At 42.7% G+C, this 25,311-nt stretch overlaps 1 protein-coding gene and 1 non-coding gene across 3 annotated transcripts; one reads left to right on the forward strand and one right to left on the reverse strand.

The window, feature by feature from the left end:
• Positions 1-23,350, forward strand: LOC134208758 (serine/arginine repetitive matrix protein 1). 2 transcript variants are annotated; one of them, XM_062684656.1, is made up of 4 exons: positions 1-363; positions 613-2,373; positions 19,819-19,989; positions 20,175-23,350. In XM_062684656.1, exons 1-4 carry the CDS (start codon positions 300-302, stop codon positions 22,184-22,186), a joined length of 4,008 nt encoding a protein of 1,335 aa, XP_062540640.1. In that variant the 5' UTR covers positions 1-299; the 3' UTR covers positions 22,187-23,350. The 2 variants fall into 2 exon arrangements, with proteins under 2 accessions (XP_062540640.1, XP_062540641.1); XM_062684657.1 differs by lacking the exon at positions 19,819-19,989.
• A 380-nt stretch (positions 23,351-23,730) lies between these two features.
• Trnae-uuc (transfer RNA glutamic acid (anticodon UUC)) lies at positions 23,731-23,802 on the reverse strand. Its single transcript has one exon. It is a non-coding gene; the product is annotated as a tRNA-Glu (tRNA).
• Positions 23,803-25,311: the final 1,509 nt, after the last annotated feature.

The following is a 25,311-nucleotide window of genomic DNA, read 5'->3' on the forward strand; positions in this document are numbered from 1 at the left end:
CGGTCGCGACTCTGCTCGGACATCCGAAAGCAGTGAAACCTCGAACAAACCACTTGAACCCGCGAAATCGGTCACGTTTCGCGTTCCGTGCCCCGTTGCAGTCGCCGTCGCGTCGTTTCTCGCCATCGGTTCAGAAATATTTCTTACCCTCAGCAGTGTAGTGACACGACCGACCAGCAGTAATTGCAGAAAGCGAAAAATGGCGCCCCTCGTATCGTGCCAGTGACTATCAAAATCGATCGATTTAGGAGTAGGGCTCGGCCATTCGATCGTATTGTTTTGAGTGATCAGTGCGGGGGATGGGTAATCAACCAACCAAACATACCGGAAAGCCGAAGAAGGCCGTTCACTGGAAGTCAGCAGGTGAGAATTTTCACTTGGGCGGAGGAAATTTTCCGTCCCGAAATATGGACGGCAAAGATGACGACGCAAGGCGAGAGAACCGAGCAGCCAGGCTTATTTTTAGACCCGAGTCAAATATTTACAGTTGAAACACAATTTCACTGGTGACTGGTTTTCTCGCCAGAATATAATCACGGTTTGGGTCGAAGATGGCAGTAGAATTGATTATATTGATTGCATATTGAGTGATTGATTTTTGTTTTGTTCCAGAGCCGCCTTCGCCTCCGGGCAAGCCGATGCTAGTTCCGGGATCGCCCAGCACTACGGCACCGGATGTTGTTACACTTCGATGGAAACGACCGACGAGCGATGGCGGTTCGCCAATTCTTGGATACATTGTTGAGCACCGGCGGACAGGTTCACCGCACTGGGTTCGTGCCACTGCCCAGCTGATTCACGCCACTGAATTATCTCTGAGTGGACTCGAACCGGGATGGCGCTACCAGTTCCGAATAACGGCACAAAACATCGTTGGGCAGTCCGATTGCAGTGAGCTGTCAGATCCATTGACAGTGACACTACAGCGAGCTGCCATTGCACCGCCGCGATTTGTCCAAGAGCTCTACGATACCACTGCCATCGAGAATGAGAAAATGGAATTTAGAGTTTCCGTTGCAGGAAGCCCTGCGCCTCAAATCAGCTGGTATAAAGATGGCTTTGAGATATTCAGCAGTCGTCGAACACGGATCATAACCGAAGGAGATCTGAGCATACTGATCATCCATCAAGTGGCATTGACCGATGAAGGCGAGTTCAAATGTACTGCTACGAATCGTGCGGGTCATGCCATTACCATCTGCAGTCTATCTATTGATGCATATCCCAAGATCCGACTTCCCAGACAGTACGAAGAAGGTCTGATCGTTGAGGCCGATGAAGTCATTCGACTAAAAGTAGGCGTGGCTGGTCAACCTATCCCGATAGTCGAATGGAGCCACAATGGTGAACTTATACCAAATGAAGGCCGTTACGAAATCGAAACAAACGACAAAAACTCATCGCTTCGAATCGCCAACGCTGAAAGAAGCGATCGCGGCGAATACAACCTCCGAGCATTCAACAAACTCGGCGAAGATTACGCCTCGTTCTTAGTTACAGTAACTGCCAAACCAGAGCCTCCAAGCAGAATTCAGATCACCTTCGGTCTCGGCAAAACCATAATTCTTAGTTGGTCTGCCCCTGAAGACGACGGAGGCTGCAAGATTGGTAACTATATCGTAGAATATTACCGCGTCGGGTGGGACGTCTGGCTCAAGGCAACCACTTGTCGGCAACTAACAACCACCCTCAGCGGACTGTTCGAAGGCTCCCAATACCGTTTTCGAGTGAAAGCAGAAAATCCATACGGCCTTAGTGAACCATCTGAAGAATCTGACACTCTATTCATCCCAGATCTGAAGCGAGGAATCAACAGTGCCACCCAAATTCCGGAGCCCGGCGAAAACGCACCCAACCCGCCAACGCTACCTCGTAAACGCAGAGAAGTGTCCCACTCGCCGCCCAGAGAAGCCGAACAGATCAAAAAAGTTAAAGCCTTCACACCGGAAACCTACAGCCGGGACGAAATCGTTCGCGAAATGTCCTACGGGACGCGGGACGAAGATTTCTACCGGCCCAAACAACCCACCGAACCACTGCCGAAACCACCAGCCGTCATCATTACCGAACCGGCACCCTCACCGATACGTGAACCCGCTCCGCCACCACCGAAATCGCCATCGCCAAAACCCCAGCGACCCCAATCATTCGCATCGCCATTAAAAGCGATGGAAAAATTCTCCAAAGAAGCCAGCCCACTCTTCAAACGCCCGTCACCTTCGCCCTCCCCAACGGAAAACCAGTTGTCCCCTCAGCAGCAACAGCATCAGCAGCCGACGTCCCCGACTGATGCCGCCACCTCGCCGACCATACACAACAGTAGCGAGTTCATGTTGGTCCTGTACAACGAACAGGAAGCGAAAAATAACACACGTAAGTAGGACGGAATTTGACGCGTCGCAATGCCGCTCAGCTGGTTTCTTTTTCGGCGACGATGACGTCGGCGTGACCAATCGACGACGACGCCGTCCGTTGTCGTTAAAGTCGTCGCGCAAAAATAGAATCCATGCTAATTCACTGACTGCTCGCGCGTAGCATAATTGCCGCCGCAAGCGCGGTGGTTCTCTCGTGCGCGTTCTGTTTGTGTTGCCGTCCCGTTCTGGCCCGTGGCACGTTTTGTGCAATTGTGATTTTCGAGAATGGAGACTATCCGTTTTCAATCGTAACTTGGTGATGGATTCATCGGTTGTTCAAGATTGGGAGCCGTGGGGAAGCCATCTGTTCGGTTTGAACTGTGATGTGGGGATAGAATTAAACGATTTTGCCAGTTAACGATGAACTTCGATTTAATGTGGGTTAAGTTCAGATACAGAATTATTTTACAATCTTTTTGACTTGATATTCCGAATTTTGGAATATTTTTGAAGTCTAGAAAACCGATTCTGCATTCCTAAGTAACATTTTTGGTTTTTAAGCGGTAGTGAAAACTATTATTTACTCCAGAAAACTGCTATAAAACCATTTTAAAGCTTGAATGCCGCTTGGGTTGTTCCTGTACAATAACATGCAACTATTTTTTTACATCATATTTTGTCAGTCATGTGCAACTGGCCTAAGAAAATAAATTTAATAACTTTATCTGGGTCTTCCAGATAGCTTTGTAAGCAAAGTTTACAAATGGCTTAAGTACCGTCAACTGGGGGGAAGATGATCATTTTTAAGACAAAACATGCAATAACAATGTCTGTTTACATTTTAAATCGAAACAAATATTTTCAAAACATGTACTGCTATACGTTGCAATAATCAACAACTTTAGATTTATGAAATGCATTCACATTTATTAAAATAAATTAAATTATCACACATTTTTTGAGTAATCTGGTTTGGGGTGAAGTTGATCAAGACAGCTCTACTAAAATCATTATGACCTAGTAGTCAAAATACACTAGGTTATTTGTATGAATGTTGAATTTACTACGTAAAAAAGTCTACGAAGTCAATATTTGAAACGAAAATAGCGTCATTTATGACTATCTCTCTCTTTCTTCCACAAAATACATTTTCATGATTATAATCGAAAAACTCGGATTTCTACCTAGCGGTAACATTACTTGAACGGAGAATATTGTTGACTACCATTTCATAAAAAAATTTGGCACTTTTGACTGACACATCGAATGATCATCTTCACCTCAATGATCATCTTCCCCCAGTTGACGGTACATAGAATCATTTCCAGTCAAAAAAGTCGCGTAGCATTCAATCCATACAAGTCTACATACCTGGATACCTGGTTGGCAACAGCATCAATATACCTATGCTTGGCACATGACATTCGCACTAAGTGACCAGCCGACTGATGTCTGCCGTATTTTATACAATTCACAATGCAGGCATATCTCGATAGTACGTACACAAAATGGTAGATGGTAGATGCGTCCATCATATGCTACGTGATAGTTCAACATCTGATTTAACCCTTTTGGGACCGGATGGGTCATTATATGTCAAGATTGCCTGTAAAAATCACAGAATAAATTTAGGCCTCCACTTTCTTCAGCAAAAATGTTTACCAGGATGTTGAGTTTACAGGAAAAATATCTGAGGTGCTGAAGACTCAGGTATTCGAAACCTTGGGAAGATTTCGCTTCTGAGAGCATGCTGATTAGACTGGCCCAGGAAACAAAAAATCGTACAATGTTCTGTGAAATTGTTCTGTAACATAACAACTCCCTTTTTTTGCAATTTTGAGCTCAATCGAGCAATCAGAACCAATTTCCAGAACAAATGAGTGATGGAGGTGTATTTTCCTAAATATATTAATCGAAATCCCCATACAAACTTCAAATCAAATGCGCCAACTTATGCAACAAGCGATTGAGCTGAAATTTTGAGAGCTTGATTTTCTCACCAAAAGACACAATCCGTGGAATTCGACAACATTTTTTCTCCCCATACTAAGCTGAGCCAGTCTAATGCAGATGAATCTGAAATGATTGTATCCTATACCACATTGTTTGATAATTCAAAACACTCAATCAAGTTGATTCATCCTGATCGTTGAGACAGTGATCAATTTTCAGGAATACGAGATGTTCAAAGTTCTCCAAAACGTTCTCGAGTTCAACCCAAGTTATGTACCATAGTAACCAAGGTTTTTTCTATATTCGTCAGCATATACCCAATCCGATCCAATAGGCATATGCGCATCGTGTAAACATATGCACATGCATTTATCTCTTAGACTAGGTGTTCCGTGTTATTATTAAGGTGTGTTATTATTAATACATTTAAATTGCCTCTGGCAGTTAGGATGTTTCCTCTGGTTGAATTGAACCATGTAGGAATTACAATGTTTTTACGTGTACTATACACATGTGGTAGTGTTGGCTTGAGAAATGGATTGCGAGTGATTTGACTATTCGTCCAATTTGGGAATCTCGAGCTCGTTCAGTAGCCGCTAGGTTGTGAAGGCCGACGGAGGTCCTTCGTAGCTTAGTTGGTTAAAGCACCAGTCTAGCGTACTGTAGGGTCATGGGTTCGAGTCCCATCGACGGGAAAGTGGTTACCTCCAATACATTTTTCAAATCAATATCTTCCACATAACGTACATATTCACATATGAGTTTCCATAACATTGTAAATTAACGTCCAAGTCGGGTGGTTTAATCCCCGGAAATAGGCAATTAACTTTGATTGAAATGTTTTTAACTTAAACTAAACCTAAACTAATTTATACTAAGGGTACAAGGAGCTAATCGTTGCAATAGAAGATTGCAACGATTTTTGTCTAAAATTGGAAATTATTTTGTTGGAAATTTGTTGCAATGTCTCAATATTAAAAATTCTATGAAGTTCATTGGTACCATACCACGGAGGCAACTTCAGAATCATTTTCAAAATTTTATTTTGAATTCTCTGTAGTGCCTGCTTTCTGGTTTTGCAGCAACTAGTTGGCACAGCATACAACATGGCAGGTCTAAAAAAAATTTTTTTTTTTTGTGTGTCTTTATTAAAGAGACTTTCAGCCCGAGGCTGGCTCGTCTCCGAAAGGTCTAAAAATTTGTTTGTAACTCAAAAGTTTGTTCAAGACAAAGTTTTGATTTTCAGTTTATAAGTGGATATACACACTTAATATATTTGTTACATTTGGCTTGAATGCCTTCAATGTGATTTTTAAAAGTTAATTTTTGATCTAGTAGAAGTCCTAAATATTTAGCTTCGCTAAACCAATTAATTGGAACCCCATTCATAGTGACAATATGTCTGCTAGAAGGTTTCAAATAAGAAGCTCTCAGCTTATGGGGGAAAATTATAAGCTGAGTTTTGGAAGCATTCGGGGAAGATTGTACGACAATTCCCCGAAAACCAATGCCCCGAATGCAATTTTCCCGAATGAAATTTCCCCGAATAACAATTCCCCGAACGTAACATTTCCCCGAATGTAACAATTCCCCGAATGCAACATTTCCCCGAATTGTTTCCACAGTGCAGATAAAACTAAAACTGAAAGAGGAATCTGCGTCGTTTAACATAAAGTCACATAATTGGCTTTTGTCATAATTTTGAGTTGCAACAAAAGTGAGGGTCGCGGGACAACTCGCTTAAAAATTGTAAAAAAAAAGATGCTGGGACATTGTGCCGAAGACAATTATGCCGAACCGTCATTAGGCCGAGTGAGAAGTAAGAAGTGAGAAATGAGTAATGAGTAGTGAAAAGTGAGACGTGAGAAGTGAGAAGAGCGTAATGAGAAGTGAGTAATGAGAAGTCATAAATGAGAAGTGAGAAGTGAAAAGTGAGATGTGAGAAGTGAGATATGAGAAGTGAAATGTGAGAAGTGAGAAGTGAGAAGTGAGCAGTGAGTAGTGAGTAGTGGGAAGTGAGAAGTGAGAAGTGAAAAGTGAAAAGTAAGAAATGAGAAGTAAGTACAGTAAGTAAATATATAGTAAGAAGTGAAAAGTATGGAGTAAGAAGTGAGAAGTGAAAAATATGATGCAAGAAGTGTTAGGTGAGGAGCGAGAAAGAGCGAAATACGAAGTGAAATGTAAGAAGGGAGAATGGAAAAATAAGGAAGAAGGGTAGAGATAAAGGAAGAAAATTAATGTGTCTTCCGGTATAAGGCGAAGGAAAGGATAATGTTTTTTTTTATATTCGCTTCGCCCGATATTAGGGGAAGACGAGTTATAATGCCTTCTTAAAATGAACACGTTTGCCCGATATAAGACAAAGAGGGTAGATAGACCCTTCTTCAATTGTACACGTTTGCCTGGAGTAAAGCGAAGGAATGAGATAATGCCTTCCTTAAATGATCGCGTCTACGCAGTATAAGGACAATGGAGGAGATATTGCCTTCTTTGAATGAACACGTCATTTTTTTCGGTTTATATAATTGATATTTATTGCTAGATGCGATCTCATATATTATAGATATAATCCAGCCAAACTCGTCTACATCAAAGGAAGAGACTACATTTATCACAACCTTATTGCAGGCAAATTCCTACTTCTGAAAAGGTAATTTCATTCTACTTTGGCTTATTTCGAGCTAACGCCTAACTTTAATGAATTGATCACATCTACCGTTTCCATATACCAGGTAGACACAGATTTTTAAAGAAGGAATAACATTCACTTCTTCATTATTCTGGAAAAACACCTACTTGCAAAGTAGAGATCAAATTAATCCATTGCGTTATTCCGAGTAGATGTACTACTTTTAAAGAAGGGATCACATTTACCATTGCCTTATCCCGGGCATACGCATTATTTTTTTTAAGGATTCATATCCACGATTACAGTAACTTCTTAAGAAGAGATAAACCTTACATAGGACAGGAGTTTGATTTCACAAATTTTTCCATGATGCTTTCAAACGGAATTTCTGTTCGCGATTCTGCTCCACCAAATAAATTCAGCCTATGTTCGACTATTTTAGAAAAAAAATTAATAGGAAAACACTTTATTATAATATCTTTATAATTTAACAATAAGATATATAATTTAACAGTAAGAAAGATCAAAGGCATACAATACTATCGAAAGATTTGGTCATGTTCGGCATCTCCAAAGAGACACTCTGGAACAAATCTTTGAACGCTGCTCTGTTCGGGCGTCAATAGTCGATGACAATTATGTGTTTGCAAAAACTACTTTATTTTCGGGGATTTGTTACATTCGGGGAAATGTTACATTCGGGGAATTGTTACATTCGGGGAAATTGCATTCGGGGAATTGTTACATTCGGGGAAATTGCATTCGGGAAAATTGCATTCGGGGAATTGGTTTTCGGGGAATTGTCGTACAATCTTCGGGGAAATTTTCCATTTTCGCAAGTAAGTGGAGAAAATATCCAAACTTTTTTGCAATCTACTACAAATGACACGAAGGCTTCGCCCTTTGGTTGAGAGGCCCGTGCATCTGCAAATAAAAATTTTTGATACTCTGGTGGTCAATCAGGTAAGTCAGAAGTGAGAATGTTATACAATATGAGCCCCAGCATGCTGCCTTGGGGAACACCAGCTCTTACAGGTAATCTTTCAGATTTAGAATTCTGATAGTTTACCTGCAGTGAGCGATCTGATAAATAATTTTGTATCAGTTTAATAATGTACAGAGGAAAATTAAAATTCATCATTTTTACGATCAAACCTTCATGCCAAACACTGTCAAATGCTTTCTCTATATCAAGAAGAGCAACTCCAGTCGAACATCCTTCAGATTTGTTGAGCCGAATTAAATTCGTTACTCTTAATAACTGATGGGTGGTTGAATGCCCATGGCGAAAACCAAATTTCTCATCAGCAAAAATAGAATTGTCATTAAAATGAACCATGATTCTATTTAAAATAATCTTTTCAAACAGTTTGCTTATTGAAGAAAGCAAACTGATTGGGCGATAACTAGAAGCCTCAGCTGGATTTTTGTCCGGTTTCAAAATTAGAACAACTTTGGCGTTTTTCCATTTATCGGGAAAGTATGCCAATTGAAAACATCTGTTAAATAAATTAACGAAAAAGGACAAAGAGCTTTTTTTGATAAGTATGTAGAAAATACCATCATCACCCGGGGCTTTCATGTCTTTAAATTTTCTAGTAATAGATCTCACTTCATCCAAATTAGTTCCCAACGAAGGGTCAAAAACATTCACTTGATTGAGAATGTTTTCGAAGCGCCGTGTGACCTGATCCTCAATTGTACTAGTGAGACCTTGACTAAAATTCTAGAAACTCTCGAACTGCTGAGCAAGTTTTTGAACCTTTTCGCCATTTGTTAATAAAATTTTATTCCCCTCTTTAAGCGCTGGAACTGGCTTTTGAGGTTTTTAAGAATTTTCGTTGATTTCCAAAAGGGTTTCGAACTGGCATCCAACTTCTAAACATCATTCTCAAAGATGGTATTTCTCAGAATAGCCAAACGTTTTCTAATTTTATTTTGCAAGTCTCGCCAAATAACTTTCATCGCGGGATCGCGAGTTCTTTGGTTTTGCCTTCGCCTCACATTTTTGAGACGGATCATTAGCTAAAGATCGTCGTTAATAATAATGGAGTTGAATTTAATTTCACATTTTGGAATTGCAATGCCTCTGGCTTCGACAATTAAATTTGTCAAAGATACGAGAGCATTGTCAATATCACTTTTGGTATCCAAAGGAATATCAACATCAACAATTTAGTTCCGTGACCCCACTTTTGGTACTTACGGCACTGAGTGGGGTTTTGGAAATTTCCCCCAGGCCTGCGGAAATGTTCCCATGTAACACGGACATGGGACATAATACAGGCCTGTTCCAAACTTTTCATATTATTTAGTTCACTTTTCTTGAAGTGAACTATATAAAATTTATGAGAAATACCCCTCTGGGAAGTACCAGAGCGAGATTTCTTTTTCATCTTAATTACTTGGACTGGTGAAAATCTAAGTAATACAGAAATTTCAATTTTATTCTCATCCAGTGATTTACCATCACTGGGGAGACTTTTCAAGACGACCTTGAAGAACCGCTAAGTTTTGTCGTCGTATGTGAAGAATTTATGGCGCTTCTCAGTTAAATACTGAAGAAGTAGTTTGCGATCGTCAAAGGATCCCGGCAAAATGCGGCAGTCACCATTCCTGGCAATCTGGAATGAAACCTTGATTCCCTGAAGGTTACCCAAAATCTCATTCCTAAAGCCAGAAAACTCGGCAACAGATATCACAATTGGCATCTTTTGCTTTTTCGCATGGATCGAATCACCTGGGCTACAGCTAGATTCGATTTCGTCATTAATCAAATCAAAATGATTGCTCAGTTCGATAGGAGAAGAATTTTTTTGAATGTTAGAGTTAGTTGGAATATCTGAAGTCTCTAGCTTCCTTCTATTTTTTCCGCGTTTTGGCAGGACGGTCTTGAAACCTTGTTTCTTCGAAGGGAGTGGAGAATCCAGCGATTCCCCCTTCTTCTTGTTTTTATTAATGCTCATTGCTGAGCGTGGAGACGTGACCTTCTAAGAGGATTTTCCCAGAAGGGTGTCCCTGCAGGATTACCACCGCTTGTCGGAATTTTACTTCCGCAAACGGGTCCAACGTAAAACGAAGCAACGAGTCCTTGCAAAGATCGTAACGGGATCAGTGGGTACAAATAGCGCTGAAAAGCACTGTTGAAATTAAAATAGCTTCGGGTAGTATTAAAAACTTCCTTTCGCAAAGAGAGAAAAGAACCGCACAGCACGAAAGCACGATGCGGTCTCTGAGTTCCTTCAATGTTTTATCAAATCCAAAGACCAAAAACAAGCTAAAACAAACCACGTAAAAAGCGACCCCAGTGTATTTCGATATGTTTCTATCTCGATGTGTTCTGGCAATAAGTTTTTCAGGACTCAATCTCCCTATGTCGATTAGACTGGCCCAGGCAAAATTCAAAAAGTTGTCGGATTCTACGGAGTACACGCAGGATTTTGTACCCACACTGGTTGAGAAAATCAACCTCTTGAAATTCCAGCCTAATCAGTTGTTGCATAAGCTGGCGTATTTGATCAGCCGAAATATATAGGAAAATACTGCTTCATAACGTCATTCTTTCTGGAAACTGGTTCGGAAAGCCTGATTGCAAAGAACTCTCTTAGTAGACGTGGAGGATACTTAATATTTCCCCTTAAGTTAAATAATATCACTTAATTAAATTTAGAATTACTAATGCAAAGTCTGGGGCTCCAGTTGGAATATGGAGTTGCAGAACATTTTTGGGAGTGAAAAATGTATGAAAAAGGGAATTTTCACTTTCGTTCACCACTGCTCGCTACACTTTAGGCTTGATAAAATTAAATTCATTTCACTTGCAATTTTAGTCGATCATCCTTTGAATTCTTCAGTCTACCACAAATAGTCTCAATCATGCTGTTACAGTCAACATACAAACTTTGGAGGAAGGGCCGTTTGTTTGGGCAGAAGCCAACTGGCCGAACGGGTCATACGGCGGTATATGCCATTTGGCCGAAAAGGTTGTTTGGTTGAGTAGTGAGACGTCTCACTACTCACTTCGCTCATATAGCTTTTTACAGTGAAAAGTGAGAAATGGGGAGTAAGAAGAGTCACGTCTTCTTGCGAATCGAATTGATAACTTGAGAATTGATAAGTAAGAAAGGTTGAGTGAGTGAGAAAAGTTCTATTCAAATTTCTTACTCCTCATTTTTTACTTATTTCTGTGTAAAGTGAGAAGTGAGTCATCTTGCATCTCACTATTCGCATTCTTACTTCTGATTTCTAACTTTTCACTTCTCATTTCTCACTTTACACTTTTTACAGTGGTTCTTTCAGCCAAATGACGATTTAGGCCTAACGACGTTTTCGGCCAATTTTATCAAACGATTCTTCGGCCAAATGACCTGTTCGACCAAACGACATTTTCGGTCATATGACCCGTTTGGCCAAATGGTCCTTTCTTCTAAACGATCATTTCGGCTAAACGGAATTTTGGGCCAAATAATCAATACAGCCAAGGAACCGACTTGAAGCATCTCCATCCTGAGCGAAGAGCAGAACTTTCACCTGTTTCCAGGTTTCCTATTTCGGTCTACTTCTTTTATTTCTTTATTGATGCTACGCCGCCATTAGCCTCTAAGTCTGCCTCTGCTGCGACGTCCCGCTGGGTTGCAGTCTAATATTTGCCAAGTGACCCCTTCGGCCAAATAACTTTTGGCCCAATGGCATTCGGGCAAACTGCCCTTCCCTGCAATATTCGATCACAAGCCGTGTTGAGCTTTCATAGGAATCTTTCTACGAAGTTCCATTAACTTGAACCTAGTTGGCCCATTTTGCAAAGAACGGTTCACGTGCTATTGCTATTTCTTAAATATCCTGCTAAATTGAAAAAAAAATCAATATTTTGGTTTATATAATAGCAAATTAGAATGCTAGTGGTGACCAAACATGGGCTACCTAGTCTGATAAGTTGAAATAATTAACAAATTAAATTAGTTTAAAAAAATAGTACTTCGGACGGAGATATTAAACTAAGTGCAATCATGGATTTCAAGAAGCAAGCAATGAATCCACGTGGAATTGACTATTCTTCATAAATGTTGGAAAATCATTCCACGTTTCCCATGGCCCGTGTCCAGCTTCGACGACATCCTCTTATTGCGGTACCCATGCTTGCGACCGCTGGCTGAGGTAATACTTGGAATGTGGTTGATTCCGCCTTGTAATGGCATTTGTATGGTGCCTACCATGCTCGTTAGATAAGTCCACGTCCACATCATCGTCCCTCGATTGGCCGCCGTTCGACATTTGTATTGCCAAAATTCAAGACAATTGACCATCGCTACCACGGAGCCTAATTTCTCACTATTGGTATACCTTGCCATGAAGCATTCCGGACGCTACAAAACTGGCTTTCCGATGAAGCCATACTACGCCACTGCTGTTTCTCAACTGACAGTGCTTGGCCTCTTTCTAACAACGCCCTTTTAAGCAGGCGTTATATTATTTGCGATAACAACAATAGAGATATATATCTGCCTCTACCTCTATTATAATAACCGTTCCCGCCATCACACATTTTTCAATGAAGCACCACCAAATATTCCACACAATACTACATTTGATATACACATTACAAAGTCATTCTTGCAGAAAGGAGGTCTATTGAACGAATCCCAAAAGCTCCCGGTGGTTTTATAGCCACACTGTATTTTAGGGGTTACACGCTCATTTTTTTCTACTCAATAGTGAGTAGTTTTGTATTGCCGTCTCTTTTTTTCCCACAGAAATTTTACTCACTTTTTTTAAAAAGTGGAACCACTCAAAATTTGAGCTTCCCAGCCCCACTACCCTTGTTCGGGGTAGTAACCCTCCGCGTTTTGGAGCGGCCCCCAGGGAGCTCATCCCCCGTTTTTGTGTCTGCTCCGTTGGAACAGTCACCCCCGACGTACCCGCAAATACTTGAGCCTCAGTCTGGGTAGACTTTGGCACCACCGTCTTCGCTGGCACGCCTTCGGTCGATTCGACCTTGCCCGAGTCCGCGAATCCTTGGGCCTCAGTCTGGGTAGACCTCGACTCCACCGATTTCACGGGTTTACACTTGGCCGTCCCGACCGTCCTCTCCAGCTTGGTGTCCAACATCGACTTTCGAAGTTTCTGCAAGCTCCTCTTGAGGTCCTTGCTGATATCATGCTTCGATGACGCAAAGTCGATGATGGCGTCCAGCTGTTCCGTCGCCACCTCGAAGGCCGAAAGCCCATCGCGTTTGCGGTTCATCGCCTCCACAAGCCATGGGCCGTCAATAACCCCTACCGGCGTTTTTATAGCCGAGATGAAGGTTAAGTGACCCACGCTGCCGCTGCGCACTGAGCTGCCGACTATTGCCTCGGGCCTCCTAGGCGGAGACCTGAACAACCCACCTCTTGTGAAGGGGTTGTCGCCTACACTACTACCACTAATTGAAGAATTGACTTGGTTTTCCATTTTGGTCCCACGAGTTGCTCGGGAAAAGAGGTCCACCACGCCAGAGCCCAGCATGACGCGGTAAGGGACAATTACTGTGGAGGGTGCCCAGGTACCCCACAGGCTCCTTTAAAGGCCTAGCTTATTATTTCACCTCCCTGGCCATGCATCCCCTCGGCACGGGTCGCTTGACGCCTTGGGATTAGGGGTTAGGGACGATGGTCCCGGTCTAACTCGCAGTGGCCATGGGGAGGGGTCGTCAAGCCCTTGGACAAAGTCCCTGTCTGTCATAGACAATATTTAAACTTTGGTATGATTAGGAGATTGAAGTGCAATAATTCTGTAATTTGAATACTGTATTTTGGTTGTATTGTCTATTTTGCCATCGATATTTGTACAATGTTATCTCTAACATCCTTTGCTATTTTTTCAATTATTCAAAGAATAGGTTTTAGGTTATAGTTGATTGAGGTTGCAAATTGCATATTTGATGATAATTTATTTGGATGTAATCAGGAGGAAATTCGCGGTATATATGGTTGCATATTAGTGAGATATCGAACGCAAAAATCATTAAATTTGTAACTGCTATAACTTTCGATTCCCTAGATGAAAGATTTTGAAATTTTCATAGCAGACGCCTGGATATTATATCTTTCGAAAGGCGAGTTCAGAATGGATGGACATTTTTTTTCGTTAATAATGGTCACAGACACACCGTGTCTAATAATGTATGCTCAACTCACGCGACGGGCATTTGCAGTGCGACCATTTTTTTCACTATCTAATTCACTAATATAAACTAATTCGTCTTGTGAATGTTTACACAAGACGAATAAGTTTATATCAATAATTACCTAATGCTGAGCATTTGAACTGTATTCCTAAATTGATGCATAGTCAGATTGATGAAAACAAATTTTCAATTCTATTTCGCGTTAAAATTGGCAAAGTAAAAGTTTGTTCATGATGACTTATTATTTGCAAATCTGAAGTTGAAACATCCCCGACTACTAGCAACACCACGAAATCAATAACAAAGTACCCACCTGCAAAATAAAGCAACGCTTTGCTTGCCGGCGTCTGTCAAATCGCCCAATAAAAATTGGTCTTTTCTGACAGGCAAATGGTTTCAAAAAGGAACAGAGAGATGTCTTATCTCATCTCAGGAGAGAAGTGAAAAGTTAAAAGTAAGAAGTAAGAAATGAGAAGTGAAAAGTTAGAATTGAAAAATTCAAAATGCGAGGTAGTAGTGAGAAGTGAAAAGCAAAAAGTTAGAAGTGATAAATTCGAAATGAGAAGTCAGAAGTGAGATGTAAGAAGTTATAAGTGTGAAGTGAGAACTGAAAAGTGAAAAATGAGTGTGAAGTGAGAAGTGAGATGTGTGAAGTGAGAATAGTGAGAAGTGAGTAATAGGAAGTAAGAGGTGAGAAGCGAGATGTGCGAAGTGAGAGAAAAGAAGTACTGAGAAGTGAGAAATGAGGAGTGAAAAATGAGTTGTGAGAGAGTGAGAGAAAAGTGGATCATTCATTCATTTTTTCATTTATTTAGTTAACATCTAAACAGATAACACTGAATCAACAATTTGAGGCCACAATACACGGTTCGAGGCCGCATCTCTCCATCCTCGAATACGCCCCACGCTCGCCAAGTCGTTTTGCACCTGGTCTGCCCATCTCGCTCGCTGCGCTCCACGCCGTCTCGTACCTGCCGGATCGGAAGCGAACACCATCTTTGCAGGGTTGCTGTCTGGCATTCTTGCAACATGTCCTGCCCATCGTACCCTTCCGGCTTTAGCTACCTTCTGGATACTGGGTTCGCCGTAGAGTTGGGCGAGCTCATGATTCATTCTTCGCCGCCACACACCGTCTTCTTGCACACCGCCAAAGATGGTCCTAAGCACCCGTCTCTCGAATACTCCGAGTGCTTGCAAGTCCTCCTCGAGCATTGTCCATGTTTCATGTCCGTAGAGGACAACCGGCCTTATAAGCGTCTTGTACATGACACATTTGGTGCGGTGGCGAATCTTTTTCGACCGCAGTTTCATGTGGAGCCCGTAGTAGGCCCGACTTCCACAGATGATGCGCCTTCGTATTTCACGACTAATGTTGTTGTCAGCCGTTAGCAAGGATCCGAGGTAGACGAATTCCTCGACCACCTCGAAGGTATCCCCGTCTATCGTAACACTGCTTCCCAGGCGGGCCCTGTCACGCTCGGTTCCGCCCACAAGCATGTACTTTGTCTTTGACGCATTCACCACCAGTCCAACTTTTGTTGCTTCACGTTTCAGGCGGGTGTACAGTTCTGCCACCTTTGCAAATGTTCGGCCGACAATGTCCATGTCATCCGCGAAGCAAATAAATTGACTGGATCTGTTGAAAATCGTACCCCGGCTGTTACACCCGGCTCTCCGCATGACACCTTCTAGCGCAATGTTGAACAACAGGCACGAAAGTCCATCACCTTGTCTTAGTCCCCGGCGCGATTCGAACGAACTGGAGTGTTCGCCCGAAATCTTCACAAAGTTTTGCACACCATCCACCGTTGCTTTGATCAGTCTGGTAAGCTTCCCAGGGAAGCTGTTCTCGTCCATAATTTTCCATAGCTCTAAGCGGTCTATACTGTCGTATGCCGCCTTGAAATCTACGAACAGGTGGTGCGTTGGGACCTGGTATTTACGGCATTTTTGAAGGATTTGCCGTACAGTAAAGATCTGGTCCGTTGTTGAGCGGCCGTCAACGAAGCCGGCTTGATAACTTCCCACGAACTCGTTCACTAATGGTGACAGACGACGGAAGATGATCTGGGATATCACTTTGTAGGCGGCATTAAGGATGGTGATCGCTCGAAAGTTCTCACACTCCTGTTTGTCGCCTTTCTTGGAGATGGGGCATATAACCCCTTCCTTCCACTCCTCCGGTAGCTGTTCGGTTTCCCAGATTCTGACTATCAGTTTGTGCAGGCAAGTGGCCAGCTTTTCCGGGCCCATCTTGATGAGCTCAGCTCCGATACCATCCTTACCAGCTGCTTTATTGGTCTTTAGCTGTTGAATGGCATCCTTAACTTCCCTCAAGGAGGGGGCTGGTTGGCTTCCATCGTCCGCTGAACTGACGTAGTCATCTCCTCCGCTGCCTTGACTTTCACTGCCTGTACTCTCAGTGCCATTCAGATGTTCCTCGTAGTGCTGCTTCCACCTTTTGATCACCACACATTCGTCCGTCAAGATGCTCCCATCCTTATCCCGGCACATTTCGGCTCGCGGCACGAAGCCTTTGCGGGATGCGTTGAGCTTCCGATAGAACTTGCGTGTATCTTTAAAGCAGCACAGCTGTTCCATCTCCTCGCACTCCGCTTCTTCCAGGCGGCGTTTCTTCTCCTGAAAAAGGCGGGTCTGCTGTCTCCGCTTCCGTCTATAACGTTTCATGTTCTGCCGGGTACCTTGCTGCAGCGCGACCGCCCGCGCTGCGTCCTTCTCCTCCAGAATCTGTCTGCACTCTTCGTCGAACCAATCGTTCCGTCGACTTCGTCCCATATACCCGACGTTGTTCTCCGCTGCGTCGTTAATGGCTGCTTTGACTGTATTCCAGCAGTCCTCAAGAGGGACCCCATCGAGCTCACCCTCTTCCGGCAACGCTGCCTCGAGATGCTGCGCGTATGCAGTGGCGACATCAGGAAGCTTCAGTCGCTCTAGGTCGTACCGCGGCGGTCGTCGGTACCGAACATTGTTGATGACGGATAGTTTTGGGCGCAGTTTAACCATCACCAGATAGTGGTCAGACTCGATGTTAGCGCCACGATATGTCCTGACGTCGATAATGTCGAAGAAGTGCCGTCCATCAATCAGAACGTGGTCGATTTGTGATTCTGTCTGCAGTGGTGATCTCCAGGTGTACCGATACGGGAGGCTGTGTTGGAAGTAGGTGCTGCGAATGGCCAAATTCTTGGAGGCGGCGAAATCAATTAGTCGTAGGCCGTTTTCGTTCGTCAGCCGGTGAGCGCTGAACTTTCCAATAGTCGGTCTAAACTCCTCCTCTTGGCCAACCTGAGCGTTCAAATCTCCTATAATGATTTTGACGTCGTGGCTTGGGCAGCTGTCGTACTCACGTTCCAGCTGCGCGTAGAATGCGTCCTTATCATCATCAGTGCTTCCGGAGTGTGGGCTATGGACGTTGATTATGCTAAAGTTGAAGAACCGGCCTTTGATCCTCAACCTGCACATTTTTTCATTGATCGGCCACCACCCGATCACGCGCCTTTGCATATCGCCCATCACTACGAAAGCTGTTCCCAGCTCGTGTGTGTTGCCGCAGCTCTGATAGATGGTATGATTACCTCTAAACGTTCGCACCATTGATCCCTTCCAACAAACCTCCTGCAGCGCTACGATGCCGAATCCACGGTCCTTGAGCACATCGGCGAGTATGCGTGTGCTCCCGATGAAGTTGAAAGATTTGCAGTTCAACGAACCGAGTTTCCAATAGCTAGTCCCTTTTCGTCGCAGTGGTCTTCGCCGGTGGTTCCGGTCGTTGCTTATGATTTTTTAAAGGCTGGCTTGCAGGGCCTGACCCCAAACCCCCTAAATTTCCGGAGGACCATTCCTCCTTATTTCCGGTGGACCATGGTGCACAGTTTCACTTAGAGTCCCTCGCTGGCACTCGGACGATGATCAGCCGCCCCTAACATGGAGAACAGACGCTGTTGTGAGCCGATCCTGACATGGAGAACAGACGCTCAATAAGATTTGCACCTCCGGAGAGGAGCAAACCCCCCTTCCCTGTCAGCATACGACCATAGTTCCCACCGGGGTTGGTTACCCGATCTTCCCTAAGGTTGCTCGTATCCCGGCCAGCACCGCGGGGAGGTAGGGATAGGAGTTGCTGGGTAAGAGGCTAAGGACCGCGAGATGGGGTCTATTTTATTCCTTCAGGTACGCGAAGTACCAATGGTACGCTTTACCCAGCATTTGCCGTGCCAAAAAGTGGATCAAGGAACGAGATTATTTCTCCTTCCTTCTTTACTTTTTCTTCTCCCTTCTTCTGGCTTTCTTCTTTTTTATGTCTTATATCTCTCCAATCACTTCTCACTACTTATCATCTTGCTTCTCACTTCCCAATTATCATCTCTCAGTTCTCACTCCTTGCTTCTGTTCATCTCACTACTCAGATCGTACTTCTCACATCTCACTTCTTACTTCTCACTTCTCTCATGTCTCACTTTCTACTACTCACATTTTACTGCGCACATCTCACTACTCAATTCTCACTTCCGTTTCTCGGTACTCATTTTTCACCTGTACTCATTTAGAACATCTCATTTCTCCCTACTCAGTTCTCGCTGTTCACTTTTTATTTCGAACATCTGGCTCCTCGCTTCACTTAATAAGAAAACAAATTAAATATTCGGCCAAATAAAAATTTGTTCCCTATCTCGATTCCTCCCTAACTCGATGGTCCCTTTTAAAAATTGTTATGGGAACTTATGTTATGGGATGTTCCACTGGGAACATCTACTAATTACGTAACGCAAAAAAATTGACTTTTTCAAACGAGGGTGTCATACTTTTTGTATGAAGCATCTGAAAATTTTGTATGGATCGTAAGACTTCACTCAACCCCATTTCCCCATCTAAGCGCTTCGTAATTTGTGGACGTTCCTTAAAATTGTCATACTCTTCTGTATAAGATTAGAGTGTAGAGTTCAATTTTTCACGTCAATTTCCATAACTAATTATGAAGGATGAAATATTTATCTATCTGATGAAGAAAAATATAAAATTTAGCTAAAGAACGCCAAAATTGCATCAGAAGCAGGCAAAAAACACCAAAAGTTTTATTATCTGTTATTTGCTCTTAGGCTGCCGCTGCGATATTAATAATAGAGCAATTCGATGTAGAACAAAGTTGAATAATCACTCACAAACTTATTATACATCAAATTAAACATTCGTCTTCTTGTGCAAGGTATCGATAAAAACATTATGTTGGTCAAATGCATGTAAATGGTCGCAGGTTATGATCTCCAACTTATAATTCAATGCAACATTCAAAATCAAGATACCTCGTTATCCCGTGCGCAGCAAACTAATTTGGTAGTACATATTATCAAGTTCACGATCTCGTTGTAGCACATGTTTATTTTTACTCAAGGATTTTTGCGCGTGCCCACATATTGTTGATCGAGTTAGATAAACGATCGTGTAATTGAATCGACTGAACAAAATAAACATGTCCAAACGGAGAACACATTTCCGCACCCAACGTCAGTCATGGATTTTCTCATTCAACGAGTCTGTCTTTTTTCTGCACTGAAAAACAAAATCGTGGATCGTTAGGCTGCTGATCATTTTGCGTATCTATGATATCATTAGACCATTTCGTACCGTTCAACCGTGTGCTACATTATTCGTAGTCAGTGCTTACTCTTCAAAAAAAAACTTACAATACTTTCTTCTTTTAGCCATCGATAATAGTAATCAAACTAAAACCGCCACAAACGTGCTTCCTGTGCGGTCATTGCTGTACTTCCAGCTCTATCGGGAAAAATATTTCACTCGACGCCTTTTACAATCTGCTTACAATCGCCCTGCAAACATGCGTCCACCGGTTCGTTCCCTTTCGATCGCATCCGGTAAGATCCAGTGTCGCTTGCATGTCGCATGGTACCCAATGTCACGTTCCCAAAACTATGTGAACTCGTAGTCATCAGTGATTGATTTTTTTGTAAATTCGCACCTTCCTGGGTGAATTCAGCACACTGCATCTGTCCAAGTCAATTATATTGACAACTAATACAACTTTTCTTACCTCCCGCAGGAAACTCAACCTTCGATTTTGAGCTGGAAGATCTGGCCGCTCCGCCTCCGCCACTTTCGCTGTCCGCGCCGGAGCTCAACGTGGAGCCGCCGCCAGCACCGGGAATGCGCCCGGCCGTGAGTTCAACGGAGCTACTGTATGAACGTGCGATGGCTCGATTCTACCAAGCCGTCGCCTTGGAAGAAACTGAAAATCAACGCAAGGCGGCAGAACGAAGGCGAAGCATGAGTGCGGCGGAGCCAACCCAGCCGCAGTTGCAACCGCAGGAGACTTCGGCAGCAACGAACCGTTTGTCGGACCGTAGAAGCAGCCTTCGTCGGCGTTTGTCCGGGGATAAGGAAGCGATCGTTAAGCAGTCCAGTTTCGAATCGCAACATTCCAGCGCCGTGGACGATGTGATACCAGAGGAGAAGGAGGAGATTATGAAGGAAGAAGAAATGGTGGAAGAAGCGAGAGAAGCAACAGATGCATTAGGTAAGTTGGTAGATTTGGACGAAGAGTTGTCAATCTCTTCATCAATGGATTCGATGCTGGAGGAGTTGAAGAGGAGAGAATCGGCGCGATCCAGCCGGTCAAGGATCATGAGTGACGATGAGGAAATGGAAACCTATCATCCGGGTCAAAGAACGATTTCTCCGTATCGGAACCCAGATCCAAGCCAGGCGATAGAGGTGCTAACGAAACCTTTGCCAATGCCAGATCCGAATTTCGTTCCAAAACCCATTTTGAAGCGACCATCAACGGAGATTTTGACAAAGGATGAGAAAGAGAAAAAGGTTGCCCCAAGTAAACCGGAGCGGAGAAGTTTGACTAATATCTTTGATCGTAAGTCTCCCACAAAAGAGGAGCGAAAGCCTAGTCCAATTCGTAGCCCAACCCCTCCTGTAGTGGAAAAGGAGAAGACGCCTGAGGTGGAGGTTAAGCAACCAGCAGCTCCAGAGCCTGCAGAAATCATAAGTGAAAAACAACCCCCTTCGGGACAGGAGATCAATACGGCAATTAGATCGGAAGTTGCTCGCCAGAGAAAGCTAGAATCCAGGCAGAGTTCGATCGAAGAATCCAAAGCAGTGGCTGATTTCTACAGCGACATCGTGCAGCAAGTTGAAACTGCCAAGAAACCTCGTCCTCTGCCGCTCTACATGAATCCGGACGAGGTTCGAAAACTGAATGAAAGAGGACGTTCTCGTGAAGCTTCTTTCGAACGATCACAAGGCTCCCGCGCAGAATCAACTTCTCCTATGCCACCGGAAGAAATCTATCGGGTTCAAAAATCTCGTTCTCCATCACTGAGTTCGGAGCAAATTGTAACCAAGGGTAAACCGGCCCGAGAGAGTCGAATTCTGAAGCAACGATCGGCTTCGATCGAAAACGATGGTAGCCGACCATCGTCTGCAATGAAGGAGCATCCTCCATCTCCACAGACCCGACCGGATACTGCATTTAGACCAAGTGGCGCTAATGATGAACCAACACGACGTAGTCGACCTACGCGTGAGTCCGCAGCGATCGCCAAGAAACGAAATGTTTCTCAGACACGCTCCCGCAGCAGTTCAGGCGTTCGCGAAGGAGCAAACGCTCCAGAAAAGACTCCAATGGACGTTGCTAGGCGAGCTCGGCTACGTAGCGCCACATCACCACAGAAATCTACGGCTGTTGAATCCGCTCCAGAACTTCCAAAACCACCATCAACGCCTTCCGTCCCACCAAGTCCTTCTATCCCACCAACTCCTTCGGTCCAATCAACTCCATCGACGCCCACGGAACAACCTTCCCTTCATGAGCCACGATCGCGCTCCCAGTCCACAGCTCCTGATCCAGCGCCCGAAGATACCTCCTATCAATCCACCGTGTCCTATCTAACGGATGTGGCTTTGTTTGCCCTTGCCTGTTGGTTGTACTTTTTCAAGAACCCCAAACTAGCGATCCCGATCATCGTGCTGATCATGTATCGCCATATAAGCGATGCTGTCCGGCATCGATTGCCACCGTGGATGAAACGATCCCTTAGCTAATCGAGCCCCCAGCTTGGCATCCAGCAAGCAATTCGATGAAAGACATAATCTCAATAGCAACAGCGAGAAAACTGATGCAGACGGATATTTGCAGCAGGTCTGAACATTTGGACTACATGTTTGAATACTTTTTTATTTATCTATATTTGTTTTGGATTAATGAGGCACCAAACGATATTTTGTTGCACTCGCACAGTGTTTACCAGAAAGAATGTATAATCATTTTAATGTAATTTGACGTCTACAGATTTAAGGAAGGAACGAGACCGCTCGGGAACGCGATCTGAAATTTAGCAAATGGATCAGAAACTGCCATGTTTGACAGGTGCTGATACCATTCGTTAAATTGAACTAATCGAACTATTTTTTAGCTATTAGAAAAATATACACGCAAAAAAATCGAAAAATAATTGCACAATAACATTACCAATGAATCGCACTCATCATCTGTATATGATTCGAATTCAAGCCGCCATATTTGTTTACACACCAAAATAACAGTCACTCCGTCAGAAAATTTCATTTATTGCAACCTCCCAGCCCTATATTGCACGAGTATCAAAATGGCTTCTGGTGGCACCGCACCTCGCAATCTGAGAGCACGTCCTACGAAATATGACGAGCTGAAAATGCAACGCATTGACTGTTTATTAGATAGCATGCACAGAGAACCTTTTTAACAGTTGACTTCAGCAAATACTTTGCTAGCGACGTTCTCGAAAAACTGCGAGCCAGATTTACGAAACGTAAACAGATGCAGCGAAACCGTAAAGTTCGATGTAATTTTATATGTTAGTCCATAGTTAAGCAAATCAGTTGTTCACGTTAAGCTTTTCATTGTTAAATGTGTTGTAAGAAAAAGCCAAAAAAAAAAATACACAAACATCGACCAAAGAACGAAATCTTCTCATTGAAGGTATACATCGCGCACATTCACTAAATGACTGAATGACAAAACCACTAAATCGTACATATGAATATTGATGACGCAAGAAGTTCATTCATTCATACCAAATTTTCTCAAAATAAACACTGAACAATTATCTTTCGTTGTATTTTTTGGCAGACATCCAGGGGGAAAACAAAAATGTATATTAAAAGAATACCCCACAAAAGGGAAAGCGAGAAATAAATTTGTTCTTAAAATAAACACAACAACACCGATTTGAATGTAGTTTCCTTTATTCCTATGAAAGAAATTCCCACAGTCTGGTCAGACTGACTACTTTCCACAATTAGTGACACAGGAGTCACTAATTGATATGAAGCTGTCGGCTCCCTTCATCCGTCATGGTAACAGACCGTTATTCCCTAAAGAAGAATGAGTTCGTATACTATTTCCATTGTTGCTTGTGATTGGGCGTATCTACAGATACTAATTTTCTCCCTTACCTGTTCAGATCGTGTAGACTGTGGTATCGGATCTTTCAATAAGCTGTTAGGGACATTAGTCTATTTCCGTTTCCGCATACCTATAACTACCCAGTTAATTAGTTCCAGGGGGATTAAATTCTACATCTTACTTTTTTAGTGATGAAAAAAATTTCCCATACCGGGAATCGAACCCGGGCCTTCTGGGTGAAAGCCAGATATCCTAGCCACTAGACCATATGGGATGTGTAAGGATACACATGCCTATTAGCAATCTCGTCACGTGTTAAATTTGATTAATGATACTGATTACGTTTAGTTCACACCACAAAATTTCAGCAACTTCGCGATGATTCTGAAAATATAAAATTCATTTGTATAAGTTTTATAAGTGCAAAGGTATCAAACTAAATACATATGTGGTTTCTCACCCAAAGGTAAACGCAAAGCTATTTATAGAGCTCTCATCTTCTTTGTTTTGCTCAATGTGCAGCTAGCAGCAAAACACGCTCACAAAGCTTTTATCGCGCTTTGCTATAGAAAACTGCACGAAACATCACAACGAAAAGTGGTGCTTTTTGGCTGTTCCGTTTCATTTCGAGCTTGTGGCAGTTACACGGAAGCATGCCGACTCCCATTATTGAGTAGTTAAATACCCATTTCTAAGATGTAGCATAACTCGAGTACATCGCTCTTACCTAAGATAATTAATACATAGATTGCTCACTGGAGCATTCCTGCATGTAGGGGAAAACAGTCTAAAATGCACCCTTAAGCTTTTTCGATGTTTTCTCCGATATAAATTAGACTTCCGAACCATTTCAACATGTAGATGCAAAATTTACAAATCTAGCAACTTTTCATAATAATCTCCTATTCCAAACAACAAAGCTTTTTTAACTCTATAACGCATTTAAAATATGTTTGAAAAAATGGGACTGGGGCCTAACGCCAATGATAGTGTAAAACAACTTAAATAAATTTAAAATAATTGTGAACGCATAATTGTTTGTTGAGTCTTTACGGATTGATGGTGTGGTTTTTAGGTATGGTGAAAGAATCGCAAATCGTCTAATTTAAATGTGTTATATTCAAACATATTAGTTTACTTAACTTTCGCATCAACTTTCATAGAACGAGATCTCACATATTGTAAGAAGTAAGAACAACAGTCCAAAAATGTGTTATATTCAAACATATTAGACACACTTACTGGTACCCTCGATAATTTGAACTAAACCTCATTCGTAATAACGGTTTTCATTTCCTAATTTAAACTTCTGATTACTTTATGAGCATCAGATAAGCCAGTTTCTAGCTGCTCTCTTTGCTGTTTGCTTCCATACAAAATATGTTTTTTTTCAGTTTGTTTATTTTTTAGGCTTAGTTGATTGTAAAAACTTTACGGAGCCAAGAGCAAATTTTTTGCAATGTTACAAAAATATAAAATACAATTAATAATACGATCTCTGCACGCACTTCTTCCTCGGGTGTGTCACAGAGACCGAACTTGATCCGGAGTTCGAACCGGATAGTTGAGCCCGTCACCGGTGAATGAGGCATCGCTTCCTTTATCGCAATAGCCACCTCTTCCAGTGTTACGTTTTCCTTTTTCCGCCGAACCTTTTTCTTTAAATGTACCTTCTCATAAGCTATCAACTGCTTCTCATCCTGAGTGCCTGACACTTAATATATTTGTTACATTTGGCTTGAATGCCTTCAATGTGATTTTGAAAATTTATTTTTGATCTAGC

This window comes from Armigeres subalbatus, chromosome 2 (assembly GCF_024139115.2).
Source record: "Armigeres subalbatus isolate Guangzhou_Male chromosome 2, GZ_Asu_2, whole genome shotgun sequence".
Taxonomy (NCBI): Eukaryota; Metazoa; Arthropoda; class Insecta; order Diptera; family Culicidae; genus Armigeres; species Armigeres subalbatus.

What these genes read in the sequence shown, in the direction of transcription:
- LOC134208758 (XM_062684656.1), top strand. Translation starts at nt 300, where the DNA reads ATGGGTAATCAACCAACCAAACATACCGGAAAGCCGAAGAAGGCCGTT. An exon ending in CGTTCACTGGAAGTCAGCAG is followed by an intron (nt 364 to 612) that starts GTGAGAATTTTC and finishes GTTTTGTTCCAG; the next exon opens with AGCCGCCTTCGCCTCCGGGC. An exon ending in TTCCCTTTCGATCGCATCCG is followed by an intron (nt 19,990 to 20,174) that starts GTAAGATCCAGT and finishes TACCTCCCGCAG; the next exon opens with GAAACTCAACCTTCGATTTT.